This window comes from Python bivittatus, unplaced genomic scaffold (assembly GCF_059951505.1).
Source record: "Python bivittatus isolate LINGU-HERP-01145 unplaced genomic scaffold, Pbiv_v1 ctg000430_np1212, whole genome shotgun sequence".
Classification (NCBI taxonomy): Eukaryota; Metazoa; Chordata; class Lepidosauria; order Squamata; family Pythonidae; genus Python; species Python bivittatus.
The window spans coordinates 534241-559936 of record NW_028277071.1 but is presented as its reverse complement, the minus strand read 5'-3'; the positions used below and the strand labels follow the sequence as shown (position 1 = coordinate 559936).

At 40.5% G+C, this 25696-nt stretch overlaps 5 protein-coding genes across 5 annotated transcripts; 1 reads left to right on the top strand and 4 right to left on the bottom strand.

Annotated features, from left to right (window-relative positions):
• Positions 1-811: 811 nt before the first annotated feature.
• Positions 812-1750, bottom strand: LOC148215218 (olfactory receptor 6C65-like). Its single transcript, XM_088143906.1, has one exon. The coding sequence runs from the start codon at positions 1748-1750 to the stop codon at positions 812-814; it is 939 nt and encodes a 312-aa protein (XP_088000032.1).
• Positions 1751-5981: 4231 nt separating this feature from the next.
• Positions 5982-6935, bottom strand: LOC103054634 (olfactory receptor 6E1-like). Its single transcript, XM_007444826.2, has one exon. The coding sequence runs from the start codon at positions 6933-6935 to the stop codon at positions 5982-5984; it is 954 nt and encodes a 317-aa protein (XP_007444888.2).
• A 2839-nt stretch (positions 6936-9774) lies between these two features.
• Positions 9775-10728, bottom strand: LOC103054871 (olfactory receptor 6C3-like). Its single transcript, XM_007444827.2, has one exon. It carries the CDS (start codon positions 10726-10728, stop codon positions 9775-9777), a length of 954 nt encoding a protein of 317 aa, XP_007444889.2.
• Positions 10729-18390: 7662 nt separating this feature from the next.
• On the top strand, positions 18391-19365 carry LOC148215217 (olfactory receptor 6J1-like). The gene has a single exon (XM_088143904.1). It carries the CDS (start codon positions 18391-18393, stop codon positions 19363-19365), a length of 975 nt encoding a protein of 324 aa, XP_088000030.1.
• A 556-nt stretch (positions 19366-19921) lies between these two features.
• On the bottom strand, positions 19922-24837 carry LOC107326375 (olfactory receptor 6E1-like). The gene is made up of 3 exons (XM_088143903.1): positions 23908-24837; positions 21609-21680; positions 19922-19981 (listed from the first exon to the last, which is right to left on the bottom strand). The coding sequence occupies exons 1-3, from the start codon at positions 24835-24837 to the stop codon at positions 19922-19924; spliced, it is 1062 nt and encodes a 353-aa protein (XP_088000029.1).
• Between the last annotated feature and the right edge of the window lie 859 nt (positions 24838-25696).

The window sequence follows — 25696 nt, the reverse complement described above, 5'->3', positions numbered from 1 at the left end:
GTTCCTTTTTAATGTGCAAAATTAAGATGACTTTCATACAGAAGGCCCTGTTCCAATTTGACAGGCTAAATTCCCTGAAAAGAGACAACACTGTCTGGAAGCTTCCTGTAAAGCAGAGAAAAGCTGCTATTGTCTCCAAACAGAAACAAGCAGTTGCCCTAGAGAAACACATCAAAATCTATGTATAGATGTATTGAATGTAGCAAAACAAATTTGAAAAAAATGACACATATCCCCTGCATTAAAAAAAAAAATCCTTTAGAAATATGACATTGAAATCACTCAAAGCCACTTACTATGACTCCACATTTCCTGGCTATCTATGTGTTTCATCCCTATCTCTCTCTATATCTTGATCTTGATCTCATTCTCAATCTCTATTGATCTCTGTCATCTCCATCTCCATCTCCATCTCCATCTCTCTGTGCGTCTATATATCTATCATATCTATCTATCTATCTATCTATCTATCTATCTATCTATCTATCTATCTATCTATCCATCCATCCATCCATCCATCCATCCATCCATCCATCCCACCATCCTTCCACCTAGTTACAGTACCTGTTACTGAAATTTTGTTTACATCCCTTACAGTCAATGAGACTATAGAAAGAGTGGGTCTTTCAGGGTCAAAGGAGCATCATTAGATTTTTGCTGCACAATGTTTTTATTTTTATACTTAACAGAATTATATACTGCATAATCCCACTTTCGTCAGCCCAGAAGGGTTTTCAGAAAAAACCTAGGTCCATAAACATCAAATTCAGGTTTTTTTCTTGTCTTCTCCTTTCAATTATCTTGAAGTAACTCATATTTTATGAGTGGTCCTCTTGCAGTTGAAGGCATCTTTCAAAGCATCTTTGACTTGCTTGTTCCTCAGAGTGTAGATAAATGGGGTCATAAGGGGACAAACCACATTGTTGAGAACAGCCACTGCTTTGTTGAAATTTTTCCTTTCATCTTCCTCTGGTACGATGTACATAGAGATGCAACTGCCATAAGTGACAGAGACCACAATGATGTGAGCAGCACAGGTGGAGAAGGCCTTTTTTCTTCCTGACACAGATGGAATGTGAAAGATGGTGGAAATTATCATTATGTAGGATACTGTGGTGATTGCCAAGGTTCCCAGAAGTGAAAAAGCAGAAAGGATGAAACCAATGAGCTCCAGGAGATTTGTATCCCCACAGAGAAGTTTCAGCAGTGGTTTATTGTCACAGAAAAAATGGTCAATTGTGTTTGAGTTACAGATGGGAAGTTGTACATAAAGCATGATTGTACTAAAATCTATGGTGAATGCTCCAGTCCAAGAAATCAGTACCAACCAAGTACAGAAATGCTTGTTCATGATGGTAGCATATCTTAGGGGGTTGCAGATGGCCACATACCTGTCGAAGGACATCACTGTCAGTAGGAAAAAGTCTGTAGTCCCCAAAAAGAAATAAAAAAACAATTGGCTTATACATCCCACATAAGAGATAGTTTTCTTCCCCAATGCCAAGTTGATCAAGGCTTTGGGGATGACAGCTGAAGTGTATCCAATTTCCAAGACGGCGTAATTCCTGAGGAAATAATACATTGGTGTCCTGAGGTGGAAGTCCACAAGAGTGATAACAATGATCAGAGTGTTTCCAGCTATGGCCATCAGGTACATGATCAGAAAGAGAGCAAACAGAAGCCTCTCCAGCTGCTGATCTTCAGTAAACCCTCGCAGTAAGAACTCCTTCACCCTTGTTTGATTCTCCATGTCATCTCAGTTGGGAGCCAACTGCTGACATGAACCCTTAGTGAGTTAATTTAGCTTTCACTGTTGAAGAATCTGAAACTGGCCAAATATCTGGAATCACCAGTAGCACCAGTTACACCTTTGCAAAGCTGACATGTGGAAGAAGGAGTCATAATCTTTGGTTTGTTCCCTGTTAATAGATTGTCTTCTGCCCAGCTGTGGGTTCATGATTGTAGATATTTCTTCTTTGTCTTGAATTCAGATGGCCACATGCTCCCTCTTCAGCCTAACATGCCTCTTGTGAAAATGATGAACATTGACTGATGTCTGTGTTCTTTTCTCTGCTGCATTCTTGGCTGCTTTTTAGTATTGCAAGAGTTTGAGCATTGGGGAGAATCTTTCTCAGTCTATATTTGTGTATGCCTTCCACATATACTCATATCTGTCCTTTTTCTAAATTAACATCTCCATAGTTTTTCCCTCTCCTTGTACAAACACCAAGGTGACTTTCTAAAAGATTGTAAAATATACAAATACTTATCAAATTATTTCAACAAAGAATCTTCTTGTGTATAGAAGAATATCCAATCAGACCTTCAGCTCAGATCTATACGTGAAATACTGGATTAAGATACCAATAAAAGAAGAGGCAAAGAAAAACAGATTAGCATACAATGCTAGCTGTTCAGTATTATTAAACTATATTTGTGTGTCCATCTGATCCATCAAACTCTCCCATTCCACCTCCCTTTTATGCAGTTTTCAAGTCACGTTTTTGGGAACAAATGTTGATTGTAATACATGATCATGGATAGAGATGCTTTAAACTTGGCTTTTTTTTAACCTGGAAAAGATTATAAACATTTGGATCATATTACTAATAAACGGAAAGGTTTTGATTTCCCCTGTTGCTGTACATGTTGATTAAAGTCATGCAGAAACAAGGCTAGATTCTGAAGTCTCTTTCTTTGTGATCTATTAATATCAGAGCTTTTATCCAAGCTGTAGTTAAGACATATTAGGTCCAAAAATTTGTAAGTCAAAAAGGCAAGAGTAGCTGCCAGTCCTGTGAATCAACAAAGCAAGAACTGTTAGGAATCAAAAGGGGTCCTGAACCCACCCACTCCTCAACTTAACTTTGGATCCAGACAAGGCAGCTTCTGTCCCTCTAGCAAATGCCTGGCAGCCGAGTTGAGAAGGACATGCATAAATGTGGATGAGTGTGTATGTGAGTGTGAGAAAGAGCAAATGTCCACTGTAACCAGGAAAGTTTTGCTGTTCCTTTAAACTCACTGGGTCTCTGTGTATTCCGAAGAACCTGATGAGCCTCAGGGTTCAGTTGGAGAGGATCTGTGTGTGTCCCTCATTATTTCCCGGCTGTTGACCAGGGCTGTGTGTCTCGTGTGTTCCAGCCGCACCTATCTGGAAAACCCAGGTACAAAACAAGGGGGGCTTACAAGATCTGCGTGCCTCAACAGGCTGAGAGTGTGTGAGTGAGTGACCATAAGCCGAACCTGGGAGCGCCTGTAATACATCTTTCCCATGACTATAAAATCCCTTCTACAGAAACCATTTTATCCAAGCAGTAGTTCAGACATATTAGGTCCCAAACAGTTTAAACTAGCACCTTTTAACCACTTGTTTGTTTGTTTAATAAAAGGAGGTTTTAATCCAATTCTTTTTCAAAGTTTGCTCAATGAAACTAGCTCCATTTTCTTTTCCTTTCTTTCTTTTGGGTGGTAGTGGTGGTGGAAGCTTTTTGGAATCATTCTTGGAAAAAGAGAAGGAAAAAAGGTGATTGCTTCAAAGTTTGGACCACTTCTAGCTAAAATTAAAATGTTGCTCTAGGTATAGAGAACTGTTATTGCACTGCTATCCTGTCACTTTACACCTAGCACGATGGTCGGCAAGTTCCCTTTTCTTTCTTTTTTTCGCCACAACAACCACCCAGGAGGTAAGTCAATTCAGGGAGCTCTGTAGTCCAGTGGAGACTTGAACTTGGACTTCAATAACTGAACTATTTCACTACCGTATCAGAACATGCATTTGCTGTTAGAAGCGAGTAAAAGCAAATAGATCAGTACATGAACAAGAGAGGCTGCAAACTTTGACATTATTTAATTTTTCTTATATCTACCAACGGTGTCCTTCAACAATGATATGGAGCAGGCTCTTATTCCCATGCCTTGATGGAACTCAAACAGCCCCACCTCTACTGAATCTACTTACAGCTTCCATGAAGATTCCCACTGAATAGATCTGCAAATTGTTCCCAATCTGGGAAATATAAAGTACTGTATGTGAAGACTGAACATCATGTCTAGATGTCTCCCGAGATGATGCAGGCTCTGGAGAATGTCATTGTGTTAATACCTCGTTTCTAATTAATTTTCAATTAGAATTAAATGTTTCCATGGAGAGAAGTAAAGGCAAGAGTTGTCCCAAACCAGCAAGCAATGAATTCCTCTACTACTGAAGTGACTTGGATGTGATGGTCACTTCTACATCCTTGTTCCATGATTTATGATTTGATTATTCATATTTACATATTGCAATAGAAGAGAATATCTGTAGCTCAGGGTTGGACGGTGAAGTCCTTGGTGGTCTCTGAGTTGGTTGTTTGCTTGCAGAAGTTTCATTACCCAACTAGGTAACATCATCAGTGTAAGTGAGTGTGGGATTTTCTTCCATCTAAAACACTATTTTCTTTTTCCATTATGGTGCTGAAGTGGATGTCTGTTTGATAGGCTCACTTTGCTGGGAATTTTGAGGATGATGAGGATGGTGTATGGAGGTGTTTGATGGTCCTTGTCAGTTCAGTGGGTAGCCAGCCATGTTAGTACCAGTTCTCTGGGCCAGCAGGAGGAGTGGGAAGAGCAGCAACAGCGAAGGCAGGCAATGCAGTGGAGGGGACAAATCCTTGAAGGGGCCGATGGATCCCTGTTGACCCCTTCCTGGGCAGCAGCCAATCAGGACTGCTTTCAGTGGTGGCCCCTCCATTGCAGAGGCTCCTTGGTGAGCAAGATGCAGGCAGCAGAGCTCAGTGATGCTGTGGATCATCTGCCTTTGCTCCAGCTGATGGGTGGCACGGACTGGACTTCAGAGAACCCAGCAGCATGGCAGAGCTAGCAGCAACAGACTAGTGGCTTATCCCCTCATCCTCCATCTTGGGTGTCCACCACAGAGAGTACAGGGACAGTCTAGGCCGGCACAGGTCAAGAAAGTGGCGGTGGCCACGGGGTCCGTAGGAGTCCCAGTGGAGTGGAGGGCTCAGGGGCCTGGCACTTTGTGGCAGCGGAAGCAGAAGCAAGGCAGTGGGCCTGGGGGGGGGGGGGCTGCCTGGTGTCTTGCAGCTGCCGCTGAAGCGGTCACATGGTAAAGCAGCCATTTTAGTGGATTCCCTTCCTGTCTGGGAGGACCTGGGATTGAAGGTGCTGGCACCCAGATTGAGGACATTGGTATGGACCAGGAGCTTTTACATGGTTAGGAAGTTGGAGTGGGGGCTGGGTATGGGGGGGCCCTCTTGGTCCCCTCGTGTCAGAGATGGGGTGGGGTGGGCTGGGGGTGCTGCTGCCTATACCCAGATATACATCTCTGGTGATGCTGTTGTGGGGCTGTCCAAGGGCCTGGAGGCCATAAGGGTCTAGATGGAGGATGAATGAAATGTCTGCAAGCAAACAATGCAGCTTGGAGAGCACCAAGGACTCCACATATTACACTTTTTACCTTTTTGCTTCTGGCTGCTATTCTGATGTTATTCTCATTTTTCTCCCACTCTAAACTCTGTACCTTATGAAGGGGCCAGCTGGTTTCAGGCAAATTTCATAATTAAACAAGGATATAAATAGGTATATAAATATTCAGAAGCTTCAAAAAAGCATGTCAGTTTATCAATTTTTTCGTTTGCCAACTACAGTGTTGTTTGCTGCACAATGTTTTTATTTTTTTATTTAACAGTTATATACTCCATAATCCCTGTGCAGCATAAAAAGGTTTTCAACAAAAACTCAGTCCATAATCATCAAATTCAGAAGTAAAATAAATTAATTCACTATAAACTATTTAGCATAACAAGCACATCAGCATTAGAAGATCAGGCAAATTCAACCATAAATTATGATCCTATACTGAAATGAGAATGTTCAAAATGACTGTTCTTGGTCAATTTAGCCAGCTGCCAAAAAATGGTGAAATATTTGGCAGCCCTCCAAAGAAAAGGTCAGATGCACCAAGTCCAAGAGGGACAGAGTTTTCAGGGTTTCCGTGGACCTTTAGCAATGGCTTTGAACAGTCTAAATAGATCTTTCAAGGCTTCCTGAACTTGTTTGTTTCTCAAGCTGTAAATGAAAGGATTGAGCAGAGGGGAAACAATTGTGTTCAGGATAGCCACCATTTTGGCTAACTCCATTTTGCTGTCCTGGGCTGGATTGATATAAAGGAAGATGCAGCTCCCATAGGTGATGGAGACAACAATGAAATGGGAAGAACAAGTAGAAAATGCTTTCTTTCTACCTCTAGCAGACGGGATGCTCAAGACAGTTTTAATGATGTTGATATAGAACACCACTGAAATGGTCAAAGTCCCCAGCAATGAAAGAGAAGCAGTGATGAACCCCAAAAGTTCAAGAAGTCTGGTGTCCCCACACACAAGGTGGTTCAGAGGAGTGTTGTCACAAAAGAAATGGTCCAGGATATTTGAGTCACACATTGGAAACTGTAGGAAGACCACAGATGGACCAATGATGAAGAGAAAGCTTGCAATCCAGCAACAAAGCGTAAGGAAGGTGCACAAACTCTTTCTCATGATGGATGGATAGCGTAGGGGGTTACAGATGGCTAGGTATCGATCATAGGACATGATGGCTAAGAGAAAAAACTCTGTAGTGCCCAGATAGAAGTACAAGAAAGATTGTATCATGCAACCAACATAGGAAATATTTTTATTGCCCATTAGTAAATGTGACAAGGTTTGAGGGGTGACAACGCTGGTGAAACCAATTTCCAAGATGGAGAAATTCCAGAGGAAGAAATACATTGGGGTGTGGAGCCGGTGGTCTATATTAGCCAGAATGATAATCACAGCATTTCCTGTAATTGTCAGAAAGTAGGAAAAGAAAAGGATTGCAAAGAGCAGGAGCTGCAGTTTACGAGTGTCTGTGAAGCCAAGAAGTATGAACTCACTGATTCTTGTTTCATTACTTTTCATGGTGACTATAAAACTGGGATCAGGAAATTGATAGAAAATTATTTCTGTTAATATTAATGCTCAGATGAATAACTGTACATCTGCTTTGAAAATGCTACTCTGACTAGAATTTGGATGTGACGCAATTCCTTTAAATTAATGTTGTCCTGAAAATGACTCCCACATCTCTGGTTCCACAAGATAGTTTTCCCTTCTGAGGGGTTAAAAATATGTTCATGGCATAGAAATAGAAAAAGGAGAAAGTAAACCACTTGATGATCCCAGAGATCCCAGAGACCATGGAGACAGATAATTGGTGTTTTTTCTCTGTTGTGATGAGAATCAGTATATGGGCACCATGAACAATCATGGTTTATCATCATGGGCAGCAGGGTAGGGCATGGTGTCGTGTTGGTAGAAGGGATTGCCAACCTTGCAAGGTAGCCCACACAAGAAGCACCCCCAGAAGTAGTACCTCTAATTCTATTGTAAGGTTTCATTAACAGAATCTTGCAAGTCTGAAAGTGCATCTCTCCTCCCTTGGCCTTTACACTCCAAGAAATGATTGAGGGTCCCTTCTGAGATGTTTTCCACACCCACATTCCTTCTGCAGGCCCAGCTGCCACTTCTCTGACTGTTGTCTTGTCTCTGGATCTTCCTTCTGTCTCCCTAGGTCGTTCTTACATAGCATTATAGGAATTGAGGACTGTTTGGGCACCCCCAGTAAGGTGCATTATCAGAGCATTATCAGATGCTACATTCTGGCTGTAAAGGTCACAGGTTGATAGGCAATGCTTTCTTTCTCATTCCTGTGTAAAACAGAGCCTAGAACTTGTTTTCATTGGGGCTCTGTTGGGGAGACTTGGTTGCATCTGTCACCAAACACTTTGTTTCCATAATGAAGTGGGCATTTTCCCCATGACACCTTATATATGCACTTACGTGGGAGGGAACCACTGCTTTTCAAAACATGGGAGGAATTCAGAGGTACATTATGGGTTTGCTCAATCACTGAAGATTTTCCCATTATACTTAACAATTTGTGACATTCTATCTGCTCTTTTTCCCCAAATGCTGTAGAGTTTTAAACATTCCTGGCTTCAAACACAGCTTGACAAAATCCAGAAGCAGAACGCAAATGTAATATTTCCCATTGATGTTCTATATTGTGCAGGTGAATAATTTCTCCCCCAGTTTCAATACCTTTAAAATTTGTCTGTATTTTGCAGCCAATGAATGGACATGGATATATTTCAAAAGTTATAGAAAAATCTTACAAAATACTGTATATATTCAAAGAAGAATCTAATCCTTGCAATTCTACATTACACTGTCTTTTTTTTTTTTAAGTTCATTTAATCCATTGGCTTCCTAAGCGAACAGTTCTTTGCTTGTCTGAGAATTTATAAGATATACTCACATTTTATAATTCTTCAGTCTTGGAGCACTAAAATAGGGAAAGATCTTAGTCCAGAATGAACAAGCTAGGTGTCTCGGGATCCGTGTGTCCATGTATTTCCCTTGACCAAGGCTCACTTGAAGCCTCTTTGAAAATTGCTATTAAATGGGAGGTTGTGCTCTGGCTCTGATGCAAAGGCTAAAAGGTGACTGTGAGCATGTGCGGATATGAAGATAGCAGCTCTCTCTGAGTCCTTCTGAGAAATGCTTCTTTCCCTAAGACCTGCAGAAGGCAGGCAAGAGAAAATATTCTTTGCTTTAAGCAGCTACATTGATATCCCTGAGGGACTCTGTTTGGGGTTCTGAGCTAGAAAAAAATTGCAGGTCTCTTGAGCAACTTCTGCACCACCATAATCTGCTAAAGGCTGTAGAATCCAGATAGAAACTTTGGAGAACTTTCTATCAGAGTTATTGATCAAGTCCACATGTCGTTTCTTGAGTGTAAATCTTTCTTCTTTATTGAAAAACGTCTAGACTGGAGAATACGTAGCACTTCCTGATCTGAAACAAAATAGACTAGGTCTTACTTCTACTAAAGACGCCCTTCACCTAACCCAATTTTGCTTGTTCCATCCCAAATCTGCTTAACATGGGTACATAAATTAAATTTTATTATGTGTGCATATCTATATGTGTGTGTGTGTGTTTCTGCATGTACATACAGAAATACAAACAAGGCATGAAAATTGATAGGGTTTATGCTGTTTGCATTAATTTACATCACTTGTGAAATTTCATAATTGACCTTTAATGGACACCCAAATGCAATGGACAGGTCTCCTCCTCCCCTCTTGAGTTATTATATTGAGGTTTTACTACATAGATATTTACTACATAGATGTTTTTGCATTTGTAGGTGTTTGAATTCCAACATAGAGGAGAACATATGATTTGTTAAATAGAGAATTTTCACTGATGAATTTGTGGGTGAGATCTCATCTCTACATATCTTGGTAACATTTGATTTCTTCAGCATGGATACTGGGGGATTCTGTTGCATGTCCAGCCAGCTAATCAGCCATTACCTGATTCAATACCATTCCATTCCATCTCTTTTCACCACTAACATGGTCATGGCCATTAAAACATTCAGGCCTTCCAAGGAAATGCTCACCTTTTCTCCACAACCCCCACTTTTAAAAAATCTCTCTCTACTCTTTAGATTTAGGGAAAAGAAACAGATAAAGAAAACAGACAATGCCTATCTGTAACTTAAAATTAAAACCGCGTCTTGCAGACCACTCTGTGCTGGAGATCTTCCAAGGATATCCACTGAAATTAGTGGGTTCAACCACAGTGCTTTGTCAACATCAAATGCTACCCAAAACTACCAAATAACAGGTTATTTGGCAGCCCTCCAAACAAAAGGTCAGATGCACCAAGTCCAGAAGGGACGGAGTTTTCAGGTTTTCCCTGGACATGTAGCAGTGGCTTTGAACTGTCTCAATAGATCTTTCAAGGCTTCCTGAACTTGTTTGTTTCTCAAGCTGTAAATGAAAGGATTGAGCAGAGGGGAAACAATTGTATTCAGGATGGCCACTATTTTGCCGAACTTGGCTTTGCTGCCCTGGGCTGGGCTGATATAAAGGAAGATGCAGCTCCCATAAGTGATGGAGACAACAATGAAGTGAGAGGCACAAGTGGAAAATGCTTTCTTTCTTCCTGTAGCAGATGGAATGCTAAAGACAGTTTTAATTATCTTGATATAAGAAACCACTGAAATAGTCAAAGTCCCCAACAATGAAAGAACAGCAGTGTTGAACCCCAAAAGTTCAAGAAGTCTGGTATTCCCACAAAGGAGGTGCATCAATGGTGTGTTGTCACAGAAAAAATGGTCCAGGATGTTTGAGTCACACATTGGAAACTGTAATAAGAACAAATATGGACCAATGATGAGAAGAAAACTTCCAACCCAACAACCAAGAACAAGGGAGGTGCACAAACTCTTGCTCACTATGGATGGGTAGTGTAAGGGGTTGCAGATGGCTAAGTATCGATCATAGGACATGACAGCTAAGAGGAAGAACTCTGTAGTTCCCAGATGGAGATACAAGAAGAATTGTACCATGCAACCAACGTAGGAAATATTTTTATTGCCCATTAGTAAATGTGACAAGGTTTGAGGGGTGACAACGCTGGTGAAACCAATTTCCAAGATGGAGAAATTCCAGAGGAAGAAATACATTGGGGTGTGGAGCCGGTGGTCTATATTTGCCAGAACGATAATCACAGCATTTCCCGTAATTGTCAGAAAGTAGGAAAAGAAAAGGATGGAGAAGAACAGGAGCTGCAGTTTCCGGACATCTGTGAAGCCAAGAAGTATGAACTCACTGATTCTTGTTTCATTATTTTTCATGGTGGCTATAAAACTGGGATTAGGAAATAGATAGAAGAAAATTATTACTCTTAATAATAATAGTCAGACGAATAACTGTACATCTGCTTTGAAAATGCTACTCTGACTAGAATTTGGACATGACAGAAGTCTTTTAAATTAATGCTGTCCTGAAAATGACTCTCACATCTCTGGTTCCACATGACAGTTTTCCCTTTCTGGGGGTTAATAATATGTACGTGGCATAGAAGTAGAAAATGGAGATAGTAAACCACTTGATGATCCCAGAGAGCATGGAGACAGATAACTGCTGTCTTTTCCCTGTTGTGATGAGAGTCAGTATGTGGGCACCATGAACAATCATGGTTTATCATCATGGGCAGCAGGGTAGGGCATGGTGTATTGTTGGTAGAAGGGATTTCCAACCTTGCAGGTAGCCCACACAAGAAGCACCCCCAGAAGTAGTACCTCTAATCCTATTGTAAGGTTTCATTAACAGAATCTTGCAAGTCTGAAAGTGCATCTCTCCCCCCTTGGCCTCTACACTCCAAGAAACGATTGAGGGTCCCTTCTGAGATGTTTGCACACCCACATTCCTTCTGCAGGCCCAGCTGCCACTTCTCTGACTGTTGTCTTGTCTCTGGATCTTCCTTCTGTCTCCCTAGGTCGTTCTTACATAGCATTATAGGAATTGAGGACTGTTTGGGCACCCCCAGTAAGGTGCATTATCAGAGCATTATCAGATGCTACATTCTGGCTGTAAAGGTCACAGGTTGATAGGCAATGCTTTCTTTCTCATTCCTGTGTAAAATAGAGCCTAGAACTTGTTTTCACTGGGGCTCTGTTGGGAAGACTTGGTTGCATCTGTCACCAAACACTTTGTTTCCATAATGAAGTGGGCATTTTCCCCATGACACCTTATATATGCACTTACGTGGGAGGGAACCACTGCTTTTCAAAACATGGGAGGAATTCAGAGGTACATTATGGGTTTGCTCAATCACTGAAGATTTTCCCATTATACTTAACAATTTGTGACATTCTATCTGCTCTTTTTCCCCAAATGCTGTAGAGTTTTAAACATTCCTGGCTTCAAACACAGCTTGACAAAATCCAGAAGCAAAATGCAAATGTAATATTTCCCATTGATGTTCTATATTGTGCAGGTGAATAATTTCTCCCCCAGCTTTCAATACCTTCAAAAGGTTGTCTGTATTTTGCACCCACTGAATGGACATGGATATATTTCAAATGTTATTGCAAAATCTTACAAAATACTGTATATATTCAAAGAAGAATCTAATCCTTATAATTCTACATTACACTGTCTTTTTTTTTTTAAGTTCATTTAATTCATTGGCTTCCTAAGTGAACAGTTCTTTGCTTGTCTGAGAATTTATAAGATATACTCACATTTTATAATTCTTCGGTCTTGGAGCACTAAAATAGGGAAAGATCTTAGTCCAGAATGACCAAGCTAGGTGTCTCAGGATCCGTGTGTCCATGTATTTCCCTTGACCAAGGCTCACTTGAAGCCTCTTTGAAAATTGCTATTAAATGGGAGGTTGTGCTCTGGCTCTGATGCAAAGACTAAAAGGTGACTGTGAGCATGTGCGGATATGAAGATAGCAGCTCTCTCTGACTCCTTCCGAGAAATGCTTCTTTCCCTGAGACCTGGAAAAGGCAGCTAAGAGAAAATAGTATTTGCTTTAAGGAGCTGCACTGATGTCCCTGAGGGACTCTATTTGGGATTCTTAGCTAGAAAAAAAAAAAGCAGGTCTCTCATGTTACTTCTCCACCACCATATTCAGCTAAAGACTGTAGAATCCAGATAGAAACTTCAGAGACAATTCTATCAGAGATATTGAGCAAATCCACATGTCCCTTCTTGAGTGTAAATCTTTCTTCTTTATTGAAAAACTTCAAGATTGGTGAATAGCAGTTCCTGATCTCAAACGATATATACTGTGCCTTACTTCTACTAAAATCACCCTTTACCTAATCCAAAACATAGTTTGGTGGATCATTGGTCTAAGATACATTCCACTAATGAGCTATGGATCATTGTATCCTCCCAAAGCTTATCTTCAAAGTTATTTTGTTCCTTCGATATGATAGATGTGTCACTCCAGGGCAAACAATTTCAGATATACAGTTGTAAATATTGTTCTTCAGAATATCCTTTGGGGCAATACCTATATATACAAAGCAATATGTAATATATGATAATATTAGCTGCTCATTACAGGTTCCCCAAACCCCCATGTGATATGATGAAGCACCTAATTTTCCATTTTGTTTTAAGTCTAAAGAAAGAGGTTGCATTACCTCGATAACTTTGAGTTCAAAATATTTAAGAAGGGTCATATCTGGTTCCTATTTACAATACATGAGAGGCCACCAGAACATCTCAGAGCTCTAAGATTATCTGGGAAGTTTAAAACAAAATAAAAATCCTCAAAGAAAGCAATATCAAATCACTGCCCTGTTTTAGCCAGGAAACTACATGGATGTCTCCAAAAATTTGGCAGGATCAAGCTCAACTGGAAGGAGTTTTTGCTAATTTATATTCATCATTTCATGTGCTCCTGAGGAAGCTACTGAAGTTGTGAAAGAAATAGCACTGTCTTCTTGAGAAGTTTGGAACTTGGTGCTTAATGACTATCTCTTGGTCATGGTTGGGGGGGCCATCTGGCATTCAGTCCTACAAAGAGTTTTGGTAATATGAAACTCAGCGTAGAGAGAGAGGTCCATCAGAAATCGTCAACAAAGACTTTAGACTTTCTACATTCATTTAACTCTACTGTTTGTACGCACACAATAAACTATTGATTTTATGGGTATGTGATTTGTGAAAACAGCAACCTGGAATTGGTGAATTCCTGGGGAAAGCTTGTCTCCACATAACTCTTGTAACCCACCCCTCCTTGTCTTTCAGTAACTTTTGCTTTCTTCAGAATGGCCACTGGGGGCTTCCATTCAGGGTTCCAGCCAGTCATCTAGGCAACACCAGTCCATTCCATCTCTCTCCCACACAGTCAGAAATCCGTAGTCATGAACACGCTTGGGCCTACCTGGACAATTCTCTCCCTTCTCTCCCTTCTCTTCCTTCCCCACTTTTTAAAACCTTTCTGTGTACATTAGGCATGTAGGTATTCCTACAAATATTCAGCTTTCCCTGACCCTGCTCCTTATTTATTATTATTCAGCTGTTCCTAAGGCAACTGAGAAGCCATGTTTCTATGGTGCTTGAAGATGGCAGTCTCTGATTGAGGTTATCTTACAAGATCTTCTCTGACAGACAAAAATTTGTAGGTGCAGGTAGTCCCACAGATGCCCAGGACCTGAACCATGGAGGGCTTTAAAGATGACAACAACCTGCACCTGGGAGCCAAGTGGTAGCCAATGCAGCTCTGAGTTTCATGGTGTGCCATGAAGTGTACCCATAATTACTTGAACAGCTGCATCCTGGAACATGTGTAGTTCCTGACAGCTCTTCAAGGGAAGCCCAATGCAGAGAGCATTGCAGCAGTTGAACCAGGAGGTGACTAAGGCATGTATGACGTTGAGTAATGCCTTCCATTTCAGGAAATGTTGCAATTGATGCACAAGATAGAGCAAAAGCCCTTTTGGCCATAGCTGCCAAGTGCTCCTTAAGTAGGAGCTATGAGTCCAAGAGGTCCTCCAAATTGCAAACCACCTCCATTCAGGGAAATGCCACCTCATCCAGAGCTTCTAGTAGAATCTCACTAGAATTGAGAGGCCTTCAAACCCAAAGCCATTCCAATTTGCCAGGATTGAGCCTTAACCTATTCCTCCCTTCAAGTCCCAGACAGATTCTGGACACCACAACAGCACATTGAGAGCCTCACTTATTTGCCAGAAGCTGAGATGTACAGTTGGGTATCAGGAGCATGCTTGTTGGAGGTTGTAGTACTCTGCATATGTATCTCAGCAGTCTTGAAAGCGGGAATCCGACTTCAGCAGAATTAAGGAAGCAAGTTTTATTGCTCTAACACAAAGAAGATTTATTTCCAGGAAATACGTTATAAGGGTAGGCAAAGCCTAGCATGTAGCCAGCTACATCCAACTAGAATGAGAGTCCAAGAGCGCATGCTGTGTGCTGTGTATCTGGGAGGTGATCTTAGATTAGCAATATCTTAACAAAAATAGTCAGCAGGGGTGATCAAAAAAAGTCAAGATAGGGATCACGAGTACCTGACGGAAGTCACATCCCTGTGCATTTGTCTGGAATAGTGACACCTGTATAAAAGGGATGAGGCTTCAATCGTGTAGTCACAACCACACCATCCCTCCACACTCTTTTGGATAAAGAGCCAGAAGGAAATCCTTAATTCTCTTCCTACTGTCCCCTTGTGCTCAGGAGATCATGTGGTTCTGAAGAGTCCATTCCATTGGAAGTGGACCTCCAACATGTCTAACTTCCTTTTGGACACGTAGATGATCTACGTGAGGCTCTACTGCACACAGAAAAAGCCTGTTGTTAATATATGTGACTTTATATGTGGGTACCATTTTGTTCTATTCAACCAGCTATGGTAGACCAGAATAATGGTCATTTGCCATTCTTTCCTTTCGCGTTTGTATGAAGCTCCTGGTGAAGCTCTCTAGGCAAGACAAGAGAAGTGAATTCTTCAGCATCCGCTTGAGACCCAAATTCCCCTGACATTATATATCTACTTGAAAATGTATAGTAGATAACAATGAACCTCCCCAGGTGCCTTCATATAAATATCTCCTTAATACTTTTATTATAGGTAATAAAAAAATCAAGAAGCAGATAGAAAGCTTTAGAATGTCTTAATGAGCTTTATGTTATATATCATAATGTGTCAAAAACGTACTTCAATCCTTTTAACTTTGCCAACACTACACACATCCTGGAATAACAAAACCAATAAAGTTTTGCTCCTCCCCAAACCTATACTCCAGTAAAGGTGACTAGTCCTGAAAAAGAGACAAAATTCTGTGTCTATTTTATAAGAGTTAGAAACTAATTGATTCCACATTGGTGTATGAGAATTAGACCTGGATTTCTAATCTCCTATTCTCAGGTAAGGTTACTGAAGGTCAAAACCAATGAGAAAGATTAATACATTTGCTTCTTTCCTTTATTCCCTAGAAAATTAATTATCAGGTTAATAATTTGTAACAGGGAACTTTTAGTCCACAGAGACCTTTCAGTTTACTTTTGTTTTATTATAGGTGATAAACAAATTAAGAAGCAGGTAGAAAGCTTTAGAATGGTTTAATAAGCTTTATGTTATATATCATTGTGTGTCAAAAACTTACTACAATCCTTTTATATAGTCTTTCCTATGAAATGAATGGCAAAGATCCTGTATTATAAATCTCAGAGTGTTGACTCACACTATACAAAAATCAATGAGAATAATTAATTACAACTAACTAACATCTCATTAATTTCAATGAGTCTGCTGTAAATAGAACTGGATCTCCATCTATCCCAAATTAAGTTACCTTACTTTCTCATTACTGTCTCTTTTCCTGCAGTTTTATTTCTTACGCTTCCTTTGACGGAGGGTGCAAAGAATTAAAATAGAAAAATAGTTTGTTACTAGAGATAAATAGGAGACATTCATTTGCTCTGACAAATTGTAACTGGGAAACAGTCACCACACTGAAATCAGTCTGAATTATTTAACATCTGTTAATATGGTTTTGTCTTTGCCATTTTGCAAAGCCTGTTGAATGCTTGCACCAAACACAGTCTTCCAATGCCTGAGGTTTGCAGACTAGCAAACAATAGAAAAAATGAAGAGGAGAGGAAATCTGATTCTGAAGAGTACATCAGGCAAGTATAACCAATCATTTCACAAGGGACAATCACCGGAAAGAGAGGGCTGAAAGACATAGGCTACTCTATCAATTTCTCCTTCTCATTTATTTATTTTCCCACCCATCCATTTGTTATGTATGTCATTCTGCTCAAAAATTTCTAATTTATCTTCAAAATATAGTTTCGCCAGGAATTTTGTTAACACTTGAATTTAGGTATATATTTATTGTTAAGGTTGAGCGAGAGTGACTGGCTGAAGGTCACTCAGCTGACTTCATGCCTAAAGTTGGACAAGAACTCACAGTCTTCCCGTTTCTAGCCTTAGTGCTTTAACCACTAAGGTAGAAGTGTAGACCTTGTCTTAATTCTGTGTGGACTCAGCCATCAAGCCAAGCCACAATATGGCTCATTCCTTCAGGAATGTTAAGTTCCTCCAGCCTAGGAAAAGCTTTCCTGAATGCCAGGTAGAACGTTGACCCAAATGATGCAGCCCAGAAACCAAGGGGACTCCCACCTTTCTCTCCTGGAGTAGAAGTAGTTTTCCTCTCTGGGATCAGAGCCAGGGCTACAAAACTGGCAACTTAGTGTGTCTGTCTGTCAGTGGGTGAAGAACCAAAACAGATCCTGCCCACACAAAACATATGGGATACAGGAAGACACCACTGGTAAGTAGGGCATATTTGTTGAGATAAGCATGAAGAATTCAACTATTTTCTTTCCTTTTTGGATAAACTATTGCAGTATTCTTTATGGGTGTGGGTGTGTTTTGTGTTGTCTTTTTCTGTCTCTTAATCTCATTTTCTGAATTGTAATTCATATTCTATATTAAGCATTGCAAATCTATGAAGTATAACCATAGTTTAGCAGTGGCACAGACAGTTCTGAATGCCCCCAGGGGAGCCCATATAACACCGCTGTTACACGAGCTGCATTGGTTGCCAGTTTGCTTCCAGGTCCAATTCAAGGTGTTGGTCATCACCTTAAAGCCCTTCATGGCACAGGACCAGGTTATGTGAGGAGCCGTCTCATCCCCATTGTGGGGTCTGCAACACGACCCACTCGGTCCTGCAGAAGGGGCATGTTGCGGACCCCACAAGTCAAGGAATTTCAGCTAGCAGGGTCTAGGAAGAGGGCCTTTTCTGCCATGGCCCCCGATCTGTGGAACAACTTACCACCCGAGGTGCGGTGGGCACCCACTCTCACGGCCTTCAGGAAGTGTGTGAAATCTTGGCTATGCCAGATGGCCTGAGGGGTTGATGGGGGCTCGCACCATTGGAATTGGCTTGTGGAGTAATTGATTCTAACCCCCCCAATCATCTTGAATTTTAGTCTTTTTATGTATATAGGGTTTATATATATATATATATATATATATATATATATATATATATATATATAAATTTTTAATGAAATTAATGCGGCTATTTATATTTTTAACTGTTTTTGAGGTTTGATTTTAACTGTGAGCCACCCAGAATCACCCTTTGGGGGAGATGGCCAGCATATGAAAAAGAAAGAAAGAAAGAAAGAAAGAAAGAAAGAAAGAAAGAAAGAAAGAAAGAAAGAAAGAAAGAAAGAAAGAAAGCAAGCAAGCAACAAAGGTTTAACCGGAATCAAGACTGAGAAGAAACCCCTTGGTTTCCATGCTGAAAATCACCCTCTTAACCTGCTTTTGCCTCCAGATTTTATGTTAGTGGCAAATGGAAATTCTGAGAGGAAATTGTATGGTTTGGATCAGGAAGAATTACGAATGAGACTTGCAAAATTCAGTGCACAAGCAGCCTTTGGTGTAGTGAGTGTGTCTCAAGTTATAACCTTTGTTCTTTCAGGTGCTGTTCTTAAGAACCAGAAGAAAAAATTGAATGGAGAACCAAAGTGTGTCTGAATTCATTCTCCTGGGCTTTTCCATTGGCCATCCAGCAGAGCTCCTGCTTGCTGTCCTCTTCTTAGCCACGTACATTGCAAGCTTGGGGGCCAATATCATCATCCTCTGCATTATATTGGCAGATAACCGCCTCCATACCCCAATGTACTTCTTTCTTGGCAATGTCTCCATACTGGACATCTTCTTTACCTCTGTCATCAGCCCACAGTTGCTCAAGAATCTCTTCTCTGGTGACAAGTCTATCTCTTTTGCTGGTTGCATGACACAGACTTATTTCTATTTCTTCCTCGGGACAGTAGAATTCCTCCTGTTGACCTCCATGTCTTATGACCGCTATGCCGCCATATGCAGCCCATTGCAATATCATGCAATCATGAACAGCCAGGTCTGCATCCAGATGGTACTGGGTTGCTGGCTGGCTGGGTTCCTCTCTGTTCTTATTCCCATCATCATGATCAGCAGGCTATCCTACTGCAAGTCCAATGTCATCAACCATTTCTTTTGTGATAGTGGCCCACTGCTGGATCTGTCCTGCAGTGACATCCATCTGATAGAGTTGATGGACTTTGTGCTGTCTTCTGTTGTTATCCTCTGCTCGTTGGTCTTAACGCTAGTTTCTTACATATGCATCATCTCAGCAATAATTCGCATCTCCACTGCTTCAAGTCGGGCAAAAGCCTTCAACACTTGTGCTACACATCTGACAATCATCTCCATCTCCTGTGGCATCAGCATCTTTATGTATGTCACACCATCCCAAAAGGAGACCCTTGAAGTCCATAAGGTCCCTGCTCTTCTCACCACAATTGTCTGTCCACTTCTGAACCCTTTCTTCTTCACATTGAAAAATGATCTTGTGAAACAGGTCATAAGAGACATGTTGAGGCAAAACACAGAGCTGATTGCTCATAAAGTTTGGGGTGTGTGGAGGAAGAAGGACCAAAATAAGTAGGGAGACCATAGAGGAATGTAGAAACAGAGCACAGGGAAGGAAAGATGCATCTTATTCTTTGTGATTCTTTAACCTCTATGATGATGACAAGAATTGAAAATAACAGTCAGTTCCTTATGGGTATCCTGTTTATTAAAAGGAGAGGAACCCTCTCAGATGCAAATCCAATACTGAGCTGATTATACAAGCTCCAGTTGGAAAGTGATAGATTGACATAACTCAATGCCAATCTTTCCCTAGAAGTTTGCTTCTCTTTTGGGGTCCTAAAACCTTACAGATCATTGTGTCCTCTGATTCCAAGCTAATTGTTCTTTGTGAAGTTCATATGCGGAAATTACTTTCACCAGATCCTCCATTATTTTTAGCAGAGGCCCTGAAATTTCACATGTGTTGAGTATGGAGTTCTTGATCAAGGTTTTGAAGTCAAGGAGGCTACCTCTATGCGTTTGATTTCATCTTCTATATACAAAAATACACACACACACACACACAAACACACACAAATTCCCAGCCTCAAGTTGTATGAACTGTAGGCTATAAATGAGGTCCATTTGGTTCACTGAAGGTAGACTTTCATGCCCAAAATCCTAGGGAGGAATTTCACTTCTATGAAATCCTAAAACAATATGGCCAATAGTCAGCTGAAGAGTTATTTGGTTCCATTTTTTCCCTCAACACTGGTAATATTTCCATTTGGTGAAAAGAAGGGACTTCTTTGTCTTAGAGCTACCAACCAATGGATGTAGTTATATATGCAAAGTGTTGTTATTGTTTCAACATAATGGGGTACAACTTGGAAAGATGTGAGGGGAATGTTTTGAGGCACAACCTGGTTATGCAAATGTCATTACTTCCCAATGAAGTATGAGATGAATGCTGAAAAATGCCTCTCCAAACATAAGATGAACTCTCAATTTTTTGAATGCCAGTTGGGTTTCATGACTACAAATCATTCTTGAATGAAGATTTGATGTTGCCAGAATGGCAATCAATACATTTACTCACAATGTTATCTGTAAAGTGTTTGCTCCCCACCATTCAGTGGTCATCTGTGCCCATTTCCTTGGTCTCCGGTTTGGTGGGGTTGGTCTTGAGCATGGAAAATGTGATGAAGGTTGGAAGTCATTTCTTTATGTATTTCTTTTCTCTTTCTTTATTATATTCTTACTCTTTTTTCTCTCTTTTTTCTCTCTTTTTCCTTGCACTTTTTACTCATTCTCTATTTTTTTTTCATTCTTTAAGTTTAGTTTGTATTGATTTTATCATTATAATCAAAACTCTTAATTAAAAAAACCCTAAAAACTCAGCCCAGCCATAAAAGCATTCAGAAGGCCAAGAGATTATGCTGAGAGGTGAGCAGAGCTCGGGGAAAGCAAAACCAGAAATGATGTGCATGGAATAGGTGCCTGTTTGTTCTTTCAGAACCCCACTGTCTTTGTAGTCCTGACCCTTCACCTCATAGTTGCACCCTAATGGCCTCGCTGATCTCACTAGGCACATGATCTGTTCTAGCCAATGAAACACCTGGCTGCTATATCCAATCACATGCACATCCTAATTTACATCAATCTAGAAAGAGGGACTGTAATCCCACCCCTCTTTAGCCCTGTCTTTGCATCCAGCCCTGCCAACAAACCAATTTCTGCTTCAGTGTAACTCTGTCTGGATCTCTGGTTCAAAGGACTCCCTTTGAGGGAAGTATTTTCTACTACACAAACAATGTGTCAGAAAGGTGATGGCTCCTCTATTCACTGCAATATTAGGTTCCAATAATTGCATTGAATGGACCAGATAAACTTGGCTTGATAAATTTGAAATGACATGTTGGCATATAATCAATCAATCAATCAATCAATCAATTAATTAAGAAATAGGTTGGGGATAGGAAAGTCTGAGTTACTTAAGTCTACCTACAGCTGAGTCTGTAGCATGCTTTCCTCCATTCCAAAGAGAATAAATCAGGTATATAGCAGAACTGCACAGGTCAGAGACAGCAGCAGCAGCAGCAGCAGCAGCAGCAGCAGCAGCAGCAGCAGCAGAAGAAGAAGAAGAAGAAGAAGAAGAAGAAGAAGAAGAAGAAGAAGAAGAAGAAGAAGAAGAAGAAGAAGAAGAAGAAGAAAAGAGCTGAACTGAAAGAAAGAAACAATGGAGTATCAGTCTAACCAACTGGAGGTGTGTTACACAGAGGCATGCAAAGTTAGTCTTTTAGGCGAGGAAAATAAGTAAGTGTGCAGAGGACCCACCAAATGCCCCCCTTCCTCACAAGGCTCATGGGGGTGGGGTGGGGACAAGACAGCCAGCCTTCTCTGTATCAGCTCCAAATTTCTGAAAGTATAAGTAGGTCCCACAAGATTGCATTTCTGCAAGCGAGTCAATTCTGTATTACTTCAGTACAGGTTCAGTTTCAGCTGGTTGGATGTGGGGGGCCATCTTGGATCTTTAGTTTGACTTAGGATTTATAGTTTGACCTTCTTGTGATTGAATGTTGTATACTATCCAAAGTCCTTTGGGATTGGAGTAGATGATAAACACTGTAAAATAATTAATTCAATCACTTTAACTCTACTACTCCTAGTGATCCATAGGTTTATAGGTGTAGAAAGCCGGTGAGTGCAAAGCTGAATTCCAATACATTTGTCTTGATCAAATGTGTTCAAAAGGAGGTACTTGCTTCCAGAATATTAACTGGATCCTCTTCCTGTTCAAGTTAAAAGAATTTTGCATGAAGCAATGTGTCTCATCTTGTTATTCCATCTTTCAGCACCAGAGATCTTAGCCCTAAAAAAAAAAAAAAATTGGTGTTCTCCACCTTCACACCTTCCTTTCATGTTCATCAAATGATTTTCATAGTCACACCACTGAACTCACATTGCAATGGATCAAGGATATGAATTTGTTATCTCTTTTTTAAAAGTTTCTATCTCCCAAAAATGAGAAGAGAATGCAATATGTTAATACATTAATATATGGTCTAGATTTAATGAGAACCTTAAGGATTGAATTAATCTGATATTGTTAAGTAGAGTTATATGGATCACTTTTCTATTAACTAGTTGCTTTTTTCCCCTTTTCCCCTTTTACTTTATTTAACCCAGTATGTTATATCTAGGCTACCTTTTTCAAAAGTATAACTAGAATTATCTTTTTTTCTGTGGATGCTGTTGGGTTTTGTATTTCCCCGCCTTAACATTAAAAAAATACAATTAAATTTAATAAACGTGCATTCTACCTATTTCAAACTAGTGACATTGACCATAACTGGAATACTAAATTGTCTCTACGTAATAAGGAAGAGAGAATGATAGAATGGAAAAGAGTGAAGAAAGGGAAATAGAAAGGAGGACTATTGCATTTCAGAAGTGCCCACACTAAGATCAAAGTTTATTCCTTTACAGGTCAATGATGGCTTCCTCTCAAGATAACAAGCCTACAATAGTGCATATATCCATGGAGTTAATGCTCATCTTTTGCCTTCTCCCTCTAGCATTTCACATAATTTTGTAATCCTTATTGCAGAGATTTTAGTTCTTCTCTTGTATTAAGCCTCGGCATACTAATTTACCTACCACAAAAATGGAGTCAGCCTTTTAATTACTGATAGAGTGGAGAATATTTATTGGTAACCTTCTGGATACACTTCCTTATTTTAAGGTTTTGTTTTGTTTTGAAGCAACATTAAGCCCTTTTGGTCTTCCCATAATAGATATTTTGGAGAACATCCACCAAAATAGAAAACATTTCTCAAAATGGATGTGCACCATGTTATTTTGTGAGATTTGAAGTCTGCCATTGGTGGGAGCTCAAAATACCTCCTATGGGATCTCTCTTTATTCCCGTGATAACCCTGCAAGATGGAGGACAGTAGAATGAGGGAGAAGATCTGGCCCAAGTCTGCCAATGTTCCCATGGCTGAGGGTGGACCTGAACCTCGGACTTCACACTCCTGATCCAACCCCTTAACTTCTACATCAGACAGATATTCAGTGAGCTCACTTTCTGCCCAGGCTCAAGTTACTGAATCATAAGCACACCAACTGGCCCATTCACTCACCACACTAAGCCACAAAAACTTTTTCCAGGCTTACAGGTAAAAAAGCTTACAATGTTGCATTTATGCTACCTGGGAAGCAAAACTTCATCATCCTCTTCCCCAAAGAAGGCAACAGCAAGGTAAGGTATTCCCACATTCTTTCCCCAAAGCTAACACAGGTGTGTCAGTGAACTGATCTGCAGCTAAACATGACTTGAGTGAACTTTTTCATATGGTGCCTCTTTTCATTTGGTCCATATTAATTGGGCAGCATCTACAATGGTAACAAAGGATGAACAACGTTTTCTTCCAAGTCCCGTGTTTTTCCCCTGTCTTTCTTTTCTCTCAGTTTATCATCTTTATCATCTTAAAGATGGAGACATGGAGTCTATACGTTAAAGTCCAACCGATGTTGTCCATGCCGTTCCATTCATTCACATGTGCCTCAGGGAGCTCCTATATTGAAGGAGGCCACTTCCCTGATTAGAAGATGTTCATCTCCATCCACAGGCATCCTTCAAAGCTGTTTTCACCTGCCTGTTTCTCAGGCTGTAAATGAAGGGGTTGAGCAAAGGAGAGACCACATTGTTCAGAACACCAACTGTTTTGCTGAGGTCCAGCCCCCCACTTTGTGTGGGCTTCACATACATGAAAATGCAGCTCCCATAGGTGATGAAAACTACCGCAGTGTGAGAAGCACAAGTAGAGAAGGCCTTTTGCCTGCCCGTTCTGGAAGGGATGTGCATGACAGCAGCAATGATTTTAATGTAGGAAATGATTGTGATGGCTAAAGTCCCCAGGACGGTAAAGGTGGCCAAGAGAAAATCCAGCAGTTCAAGGAATTGGGTATTAGTGCAGGCAAGCTTGATCAGTGGCATGTTGTCACAGAAGAAGTGATTGATGACGTTTGGACCACAGAAGGGCAATCGAAACAACAGAATAAGAGGCATAATGAGATAAAGGAAGCTGACAGTCCAAGATCCTATCACTAACTGAGTGCAGAAGTGGCTGCTCATGATGGTTGTGTAACGGAGGGGGTTGCAGATGGCCACATACCGGTCAAAGGACATTGTGGCCAGAATGAAGAATTCAGTGGTGGCCAAAATGAAATAGAAAAAGGCCTGTGTGAAACAGCCAGCAAGAGAAATGGTGTTGTTGCCTGAGGCCAAGTTAAACAAAGCTTTAGGGATGGCAGAAGAAGTGAATCCTATTTCCAAAAAAGAGAAATTCCTGAGGAAAAAGTACATGGGGGTCTGGAGGCGACGGTCAACTAGAGTGATGTAGATGATGAGAAGGTTTCCCAGGATGGTTAAAAGGTAAGTGAGAAGGAGAAGCCAGAAGAGGAGGATCTGCAGCCATCGGATGTGGGTGAAACCCACAAGGATGAACTCAGAGACCACCGTTGTCTTGTTCGGTATTTCTGCCACTCCATTCTGAGTCATTTCTGGGGCAAAACTTTCAGAAAAATGGAAAAGTTCCAATGCATCCAGCCTTTCTTACAGACTATTGAAAAAAATGTTTGATTGCTTTTGCAGTGGTACTAATCAATAAGAAGAATTTAAAAAACAGGATGAATTGGAGAACTGTTAAACTGATATTACAGAAAACAGTAGTAAAAATGTCTACATGTATCAGTGGAGGAAAGAGTTGTTAGCAAGAGAAAGTGAATAATAACGCAGATTGGAGGGGGTAGGACAGAAACCTTTTTCAAGCCTTTTCCTCTCTTGTAAATGGAAAAAAAAATATATGCCAATGCCTCTGATGGTTTCCTGTATGTTCCTTCTGCAGCAATTCCCATTGTAATTAAAGAGGTTAATCTGTTAATGTGTTTATGGCACCACTGATTCGTCAGGGAATTCATTCCCTCTCTGTATGAAAAAAGTTCATCTGATTCTTCCAAAACCTGGGGTGTTCTCAAGCAAATTAGGTGTCGGCCCTCCAAGGCAGACCAAACGTGGAAACCAAAGACACACAAGCTAATACTCCTTTTATTATAAGGTTATAGTAACAGAATCTTGCAAGTCTAAATGTGCTTCCCCTCTCCCTCCCTTTATCTTTATAAGAACTACGGAGCATCATTTCTGAGACACTTCTGCTCCAGACTCAGATATTTTTTATCTGACCATTGTCTTGTTGTCTTGTTGATTTGTGCACCCCAACCTTGAGTGAAGGGATATTGAACGGAATCAAAATATTGATTCCATGCCAAAAATGTTATATCTCAGTCGTACGTTTGGAGGTCAAATGACATCCAAATGATGCTTCCTAAAAATGTTATTCTTATTTCCTTATTTACACACA

What these genes read in the sequence shown, in the direction of transcription:
- LOC148215218 (XM_088143906.1), bottom strand. Translation starts at nt 1,750, where the DNA reads ATGGAGAATCAAACAAGGGTGAAGGAGTTCTTACTGCGAGGGTTTACT.
- LOC103054634 (XM_007444826.2), bottom strand. Translation starts at nt 6,935, where the DNA reads ATGAAAAGTAATGAAACAAGAATCAGTGAGTTCATACTTCTTGGCTTC.
- LOC103054871 (XM_007444827.2), bottom strand. Translation starts at nt 10,728, where the DNA reads ATGAAAAATAATGAAACAAGAATCAGTGAGTTCATACTTCTTGGCTTC.
- LOC148215217 (XM_088143904.1), top strand. Translation starts at nt 18,391, where the DNA reads ATGGAGAACCAAAGTGTGTCTGAATTCATTCTCCTGGGCTTTTCCATT.
- LOC107326375 (XM_088143903.1), bottom strand. Translation starts at nt 24,837, where the DNA reads ATGACTCAGAATGGAGTGGCAGAAATACCGAACAAGACAACGGTGGTC. An exon ending in TGAAAACAGCTTTGAAGGAT is followed by an intron (nt 21,681 to 23,907) that starts GCCTGTGGATGG and finishes AGAAATTTGGAG; the next exon opens with CTGATACAGAGAAGGCTGGC. An exon ending in GTGAGGAAGGGGGGCATTTG is followed by an intron (nt 19,982 to 21,608) that starts GTGGGTCCTCTG and finishes ATATTGTTTTAG; the next exon opens with GATTTCATAGAAGTGAAATT.